At 37.2% G+C, this 8,365-nt stretch overlaps 1 protein-coding gene across 1 annotated transcript; it reads left to right on the top strand.

Moving 5' to 3' along the window:
• Positions 1 to 1,931: 1,931 nt before the first annotated feature.
• LOC125492758 (uncharacterized) lies at positions 1,932 to 2,342 on the top strand. Its single transcript, XM_048635473.1, has one exon. The coding sequence runs from the start codon at positions 1,932 to 1,934 to the stop codon at positions 2,340 to 2,342; it is 411 nt and encodes a 136-aa protein (XP_048491430.1).
• The last annotated feature ends 6,023 nt before the right edge of the window (positions 2,343 to 8,365 follow it).

Genomic DNA, 8,365 nt, shown 5'->3' with positions numbered 1-8,365 from the left:
AAATAAGAAAATAAATATCCGGTTGTTAGAAAGATTTTATTTAAAGATATTATTTTCTTAAAGATTAAAATTCAGTTTTAAAGATAAAAAGAGTTTTATAAAACTGATTTTCGGATAAAGCTCAAGGAACTCCTATTATTAGGAGTAATGGCTGAAATATCCACGTTCATTTATAGTTCATGGGATCATGGGACATGATGTAAAACGTGTTCCTTAGGGGAAGGAACATCATGGGTTAATGGATTAAAACATGTACTCTAACTTAATCCCACGTTCTTCATGATTAACACTATAAATATAGAAGTCTAGATAAGTTCCAAATTTGTCTGACTAAGTAATTAAGTGAGTTTAACTTATTAAGTGTCAGTGCCTTCATTCTCTCATAATAGCCATTTGTTCTTTGCCTTCTTACTCTAATTCCACTAAGCTTATTTCGATCAATTGTATTTTGGTTTTTGGGGTAAGGGAACTTTGAGTGAAGTTCTGTAAGAGAGAAGGCTTTGAGTGAAGCTTGTATGTGTGAGAAAACTTCGAGTGAAGTTGAGAGGAACTGCTGTTAAGGGAACAGTGGCTCAGGAACTTGAGTTTAGGAACTCAAGGTGTGGCTCGAGTTAGAATTAGGTTGACAAAGTTGTTTGGCCTAATTAGTGAAAGTGTTGAGTTTAAAATCCCTAGTGGTCGAGGTTGTTTCTTCTTGTTGGGCCCAAGAAGTTTTTCCTCGTAAAAATCCCTTGTGTTCCTTTAGCTTGTTTATTCGTTTAAGTTTTAATTTCCGCAAAAAGTTACGTTTATTTCTACACCTACAATTCACCCCCCCTCTTGTAGTGTTCCTAGGGAAATAACATGTGTTTATAGTTTTGTCATTGTCGATTTTAGGGTTTGTAAATGCAAAATTTATTTGATATTTTTTTTTAAAAAAAATTAATGCTTTATATCTGAACGTTTGAGGGTTTTTTTAATTTAATGCTTTAAATCTGAACGTTTTAGGTTTTTCTTTTAATTTATTTCATGCCTTAGATCTGAACATCTGAGGATTTTATTTATTTATTTTACGCCTTAGATCCGAACATTTAATATTTTTTTATTTGTTTTATGCCTTAGATCTAATCATTTTAGGGTTTTTAAAAGTATTTTATTTATTTTATGCCTTAGATCACAACATTTCTGAGTTTTTTTATATTTATTTTATGCCTTAGATCTGAATGTTTTAGGGTTTTTCAGAGTGTTTTATGCCTTCAATCTGACCCAGGCCTAATGGCCCATAGCCCTAACCTAGACCCACTGACCTTGACCTACTGACCCACTGACCCTGACCCATTTTTCTTCTTGTTTTGTTTCTTCCCGTTTCTTCCTCATTTGTTTTTTTTCCATAACTTTATGTTTGTAGTTTGACTGATCTCATTATTTTCCAGTATCATGGATTGCGCGTACGACCCCCAAACTGATTCTCATGGATCACTTGGTATTTTTTGTTTTTGCGAGAAGGGACCTTAAACAAGGATAATTTGCCAAAAGGGACCTTAGTATTTTTTGTTTTTGCGAGAAGGGACCTTAAAAAAAAAGTTGGCATTTAAAGGCCAAACAAAAAAAAATATTGTGAAGAAGGACCTTACCACCGGTTTCCGACGTTGACCAATTTTTTCAGGCATTGACTTGCCTCAATTGCTAAATGACACTCCTATTCTAATTTTCCCTCTTTTTTTGCCCTACTTTGACAAATTTTTCCCTCCTAATTTCCCTCCTAATTTCCCTTACTTATATCTGCTTCTTTGTACCAAATACCATTTCTACCTCATCTCCCATTTCTTATCTCAATTTTGGCTCTTTCAATCAAAGGTTAATTAGGATTTTCAAGCTTTTGTTCAAACCCTTTTCATTTAGTTCATCTTTTTTCAATTTTGATTTGTTTCTCTCAATTGTTGCAGGCAATAATGGTGAATTGTGCTTGTGGGTTTCCTCGCACGACTCGGACCTCCTGGACTCATGACAACCCAGGAAGGAAATTCAAAGCTTGCAAATTCTACAATCATGAAACTGGGCACAGGGGATGCAACACCTTTGACTGGGTTGATGTTGAAGAGCCCACGAATTGGCAGCGAGATGTGATAAACATGCTGGTGGCAGAGAAGCATAGGGTTGCTACTGATAATCACATTTTGAAGTCAAGATTGGTTTGTGTTGAGCATCAAAAAAATAGGTTAGAACAAGAATTGGAAAATATTAACAGGAAGCCATTGAAGAGGAAGGAAATAGTGAACAAAAGTTTGGGTTTCAATGCTGTTTGTTTTTGTGTTATTGTTTCAGTTGTAATAAGTGTCATTGTTGTGAAAGTGATGAATTAGTTTAAGAGGTGGAATGTTGTTTATGTAAGGAGAAGTGATGTACTGATGTTTGTGGTCATCTTACTTTTGTTTAGTAGTATTTTGGGGTTGTAAAAGTGTTGTAATGTGGACCACTTTATGAGAATAAAAAGGGAGCGTTTTGTAATTTGCACTACCAATTTTCAACCACCTGAACCAAATCAGAAAAGCGTTTTGTAATCTCCCTACTGCTATGCTATGCTATGATGCTATCATCTTCTTCTGCTAACATCAAACACTACTGCTATTCTACTGCTATTCTACTGCTATTCTACTGCTATGCTACTGCTATGTGCTATGCTACTGCTATGTGCTATGCTACTGCTATGTGCTATGCTACTGCTATGCTACCATCTTTAACCAGTGACAAAGATGTATGCTACTGCTACTGCGATACATCTTTAACATCAGTCAACAGTAGATTTTTTTTGGGGCAATTAACAACAGATGTTATTAACTCCATATTAAGCTTAATTGGAAAAGTAAACTATTTGAAAGTATGCCAAAATTCCCTGTAAACTATTTGAAAGTATGCAAATGCGGAAATATTCTGAACTAATTTCCTAAATGACTGCATTGATTTTTTTTTTTCACAATTAGCTGCATGTTGTAATTAAGCAACATTATATTGATCTACTCTTTTACTTATTAAACATCTCTTATTTGTGCACTGATCATTTAGCACTAATTAAATCAGAAGTATAATCGTAAGCTGAAACATAACATAAATGAACTTGGTTTCCAAAGTTTACAAAAGTTAACAAAAACAGTAAGTTTAACATCATCACTGAATTTAGTAAGTTAATCAACATCTGAAATAAATACATTAGCACAAAAGAACTGAAACTTCATGGCTGAGATAGTGGCTCCAATTGTGGTGCTGAAGTGGAAGTGGACATCTGAGATGCTTGTACATCTTCACCTGACACAGGAGGTCTCTTGCTTGCTGACCTGGTGGTTGAGCCCTTCTTGGCAGCTACACTCTTCTTTGATGCATCAACCCCTTGCTTCCCTTTCTTTCTAGGAGCAGCTTCTTTGTGAACTTCAGCAGGTGTGCTACTAGATCCAGCAGTTGCAGCAGTAGTTGTGGTTGTATTTTTTCCTTTGTTTTTCACAAAACCTAAACCAATAGGCTTGTTACATTTCTTCTGATAATGGCCAAGTTCACCACATCTTAGGCACCTATTTTGCCTCTTAACCTTCTTTGCTTCCTGCCTCTCCTGATCTTCTCCCACCTCTTTCTTCCTTTTATGTTTGGAAGGTCTCCCAGGCAGATTCCTATGAGGTGGGGGTAATGGTTTAGGGTAGTCAGTCTGCTCCCATTGTAGCAGGCCAGGCATAGCTCTCAACTTTGGTGCATAAGTAGCAGCATATGTTTCTACATGGTATGCTTTGTGAACATAATGTTCATACTTAAGCCTCCTCAACTGAATACATGCTAATGAATGCCAACATGGGATCCCCATTAGTGTCCACCTACCACAAGTGCAAGTTTGTGCCTCCAAATCTACTACATAAGTGAAGTCTTCATGGTCAACCTCATACTCATTCAGATCAGCTTGCCTCAACCTCATTTGTGAAGTTTGTTGTAAACCTTTCTCAATCATCTTGACTACAGAAGGCATTATAACTCCATTGAACTTACTCAAACCCTCTCTCTTGGCTATACACCTTGCCATAATGTACCTTCTAATCCATTCCATCAACTGCAATATTGGTTTGGTTCTTGCCCCCCTCAGAACATTATTAAAGCTCTCACAACAATTGTTTAATAGCATACCAGATTTGGAACTTGTGCTGAAACCATGCCTACTCCAATGCTCAATTGGGATGGCTTACAGGTAGTTGTAAGCTGCAATGTTGATCTTCTTGATGCTGTCCATATGCATTTTGAAGTGTTCCTGCAAAAAAAATGATCAAGAACCTTTCAATAATGACCTAATAACGTTTAAATACTTAACATAAAACTCTAATACGAAATTAAGGAAATAATAAAATCCGGAAATAATTAAAATGCTAATTTCGGGCCTTAAACGAACTCGGATGGCTTAAAAAGCCTATAGGTCACAGCATAGCTGTGTGTTTGACTCGTTGGCCCGTTCCGCTTCCAGAAAGGTATCACAATAAGCAATCGGACTCCGTAAGCCCGATTAGTGGAAATCATTTCAGGATTTTTTGTCGAACTTCATTATCAAACTTATCCGCTAACCTTCCTACGTCACAAGTTCATGACTATATTACAATTAGCTTGAAACTGAAAATGGATAGCAACTAGATACCTTTGTAGTAGACCTTGCAGCTTTCCAAAAATGTTCCTTATATACAACTCCTGGAAATTTCAGTTTGAAATTACTCCATATGTGTCTGCAGCAGTACCTAGTCTCAGCTCTTGGCATGACCTTGTTGAAGGCATCTAGAAGCCCATGTAATTTTGAGTTTGAAATCAGAATAAACATGTTAGAGCAAAGACATTGGTATATAAGCACAAGCAAATTGGGGCAGTAAGCATATGTTGAGTTACTCACTTTCTGTCTATCAGACATGTAGGTTAATTCATCCTGATCATGAACCCATGTAACTGAATCAGCAACTGAGGCTATGTCATTCCTCACCAACTCCAAAAACCAGGCCCATGTCTCAGAATTCTCAGTCTCAACTACAGCCCAAGCAACTGGGAAGAGATTGTTGTTTCCATCCTTCCCAACTGCAGTCAACAGAATACCAGGGGTAAGGCCCTTTGAGATGAGCTCCATCTACCCCCAAGATTGGCCTACAACCAGCCAAGAAACCCTCTTTACATGCTTGTAAACACACATATAATCTCTGGAATTCAGGTTTCCCTGTCTCAACACCTATAACCTTAACAATTGAAGTAGTACCTGGGTTATATTTCCTTATTGTAGCTGCATAGTCCCAAACCCTCTCATACTCCTTGCTTGCATCTCCAAATATCATCTTCATTGCTCTCTTTTTGGCGTAATATGCCTTGTAATACCCAACAGCACACCTACACTCCCTTCTTGCCCTTTTAATGAAAGCACTTATCTTCCAACTTGGATCATCTCTCCAATCTTCCAAGTACCTCTCTGCCAAATATTGTGAGGTGAGCTTGGGGTTGTTAGTTTGGTGCTCACAAATGTGGTCAGGCCTTATACTCTTTATCTGCCATAACTCCTCCTTTTTCAGTTTTTTGCAATGGATTTTGATCCTACACTTATTCTTCACCTTGCAAGTGCATTTCAGTATCCTTCCCTTTTGAACAGGACACCCACACCTCTGTGCACAGTAAACAGAAACCCTACTGTTGTTGTTGTGCAAAAAGAAATAATTGTAGCCCCTCTGTATTGCTTGCCACTGCAGAGCCTTTCTAAACAAATTGTTGTCTGCAAACTTCAGGCCCTTTATGAATACAATAGTTCCCTTCAAGTCTGTATCTTGGTTGAATACAGGGTAGTGAGGCCCTTCATCATCTGAGCCTATGATACTCAGTTTCTCATCATCACTATCATTCAATTCCACCTCATCTGGAACTGCAAAGCCATCACCTTCCACCACCACATCATCATTATCACTTAACCTTCCCTCCTCACCTCTCAAATGCCTCAAACTATGAGTCACAGATTCCTCAATTCCTTCATCAACAAATTCATTGAAGAGATCATCATCATTCTGATCTTCATAATCATCATCACTCAAAAGCACATCACTGTCATCCACATCTGTATCTTCCTCTGAACCCTCATCAACATCTGTGCCCTCAACCAAATCAGGCTGCTCCTCTTCCTCAGTTTGTGGAATATGCTTACTGACACAAGCTGGTTTTTTTTTGGTTGAAATTATAAGTAACTTTTCTCTGAATCTGGGTTCTAGCAAGGATTTAGGTGTGTGTGGTTTTTCCTGAGAATGTTGCTGGGCAGCTTGGTTGGGTTGAGAGATGTGTTCTGATGTTTTTTGGGGGCTTATCTCAAAGCTAGGGTTATGAGTGTTGAGATTCTCATGTGGGCCACAGCTTGAATTGTTTAATGTGTTACTTTCACTCCTCTTACTGTCACCACTAACATTTTCTGGTTGCACCAATATAGGTGGTAGAACCCATCTTTTTCAGGTGCTGCCAAAAAGTCAGGAATGTCTTTATCACTCATCACTTTTGCTCTCCCTGTGTGCAAACTACACCCATGCTTCCTATACCATATCTCTCCAACATCATTATATCCTAAATCAGTCTTAATCCAATACACAAACTCAAAGTAGCACACCTCCTCCACATTAAGTCTTAATGCTACCCCAAAATACCGTAGTGCCACATTTGGGCATCTCTCATAGGTGGTTTTGTTAAACTGCCCCCCATAATACAACCTTATGTTAATAGGATCCATAAATTGAAACCAAGAATAAAAAATGTGCAAACCAAACCTGATCATACACAAAACAAACCACAAAAGGATATTTGCATCAAAGGACAAAAGTAAAACTCCAATCAGTGAACCACAACATGGAACACATATCATTCACTAGCATAGAAGACCCTAAATTCAAATGTCAGTTCATGTTTAGCAAAAAAAATGATCAAAATTCTCCCATAATTAACCATTTCTCTCAAATTGTCGTTCCATATTCTTCCATAAACATCAAAATTGCAACAAAATTTAAACCCTAACTTTTGATCAAATTTAATACCACAAATTCTAGAATTGACAACAAAAATAAAATGCGAATTGACAACAAATTCTAGTTTTGTGTTAGTGCAATGAAGAGATTAAAGATGAAAACTTTAACAGTTAACTTACCAGTTGGAGCAACATGGTGGTTTTCAAATTTTGGAGAGAGAAAGAGAGAGGGAGAAATAAAGGAGTTCAAGTGACATGGAGTTAGGTTTGGTTTTGGTATTTAGATGGAGTGGAGTTATAAAGTTAGGGGGGAGGGGGGAGTGTCATTTAGCAATTGAGGCAAGTCAATGCCTGAAAAAATTGGTCAACGTCGGAAACCGGTGGTAAGGTCCTTCTTCACAATATTTTTTTTTGTTTGGCCTTTAAATGCCAACTTTTTTTTAAGGTCCCTTCTCGCAAAAACGAAAAATACTAAGGTCCCTTTTGGCAAATTATCCTAATTTTTATTTATGTTTATTTATAGGTATTTGTGTTTTTTGGTTCTGTTTACAAATGATGACGTTGAGACTATTGGGTCCAACAAGCCTCCAACAACACTTCTATTTTTGTGTCCAACAAATCTAAAAGGAAGAAGTTACAGTCTCCACCAGAAGGTAAAAAAAGAGCTGCAATATGGGCACATTACACTTTCACTTTGGTTGAAGGTAAGGATGGTAAGGTTATGGCTCATGCAACATGTAAATATTGCAAAAATAGCCAAATACTGAACTGGCCCTTCTTATGGCACTTTTAATGCCATTAGTCATATTAAACTGCACTGCTTATGTAAAGCATAAAGCTGAAAATCCTAATGTGTGTTCTGATATGACACAAGGACAATGGTTAGAAACACTTTCAGGCAAGCAATTGACAGAAGCATCCTTGAACATGTCCTCCCATTCATCACTTACACACACTCTATCTATTTTTCAGAACATTCTATCCTCTCCTTCTTACTTGTTTGACCAAGTAAAGAAAGGCCCTGACATAGCAACATTATGTAAACAACAATGTCTTAAGCATTATCTGAACTTAGAGATTTCTTCAAGAGAAATAGCAGAACCTATCCTCTCATCATGTTTAGAACATTATTAAAATCACTACCAATAACCCAAGTTTCATTAACATGCCTTCTCAGTTGACACAACCCTCTCCATAAATCAGTTCTCTCTCTAGGATAATTTGCACCATAAACCACTGTGATAAAAAAAACTTCTTCTCTTTAGCTCTATGTTGCACTAAACAATGAATAATTGTTTTTTCACCTCTTATCACATTTGCATTGAATTGTAGGAAGCAAAATAAACCATATCCTACCTCCCCTATGTACTTGACAATTAGTGATGATAAACCAATTAC

Source organism: Beta vulgaris, chromosome 1 (assembly GCF_026745355.1).
Source record: "Beta vulgaris subsp. vulgaris cultivar EL10 chromosome 1, EL10.2, whole genome shotgun sequence".
In the NCBI taxonomy this organism is placed as follows: Eukaryota; Viridiplantae; Streptophyta; class Magnoliopsida; order Caryophyllales; family Amaranthaceae; genus Beta; species Beta vulgaris.
The sequence above is the reverse complement of the archived record's forward strand: the minus strand, read 5'-3'. Positions and strand labels throughout refer to the sequence as shown.

Excerpts from the sequence above, each read along its gene's own strand:
- LOC125492758 (XM_048635473.1), top strand. The coding sequence starts at position 1,932 with ATGGTGAATTGTGCTTGTGGGTTTCCTCGCACGACTCGGACCTCCTGG.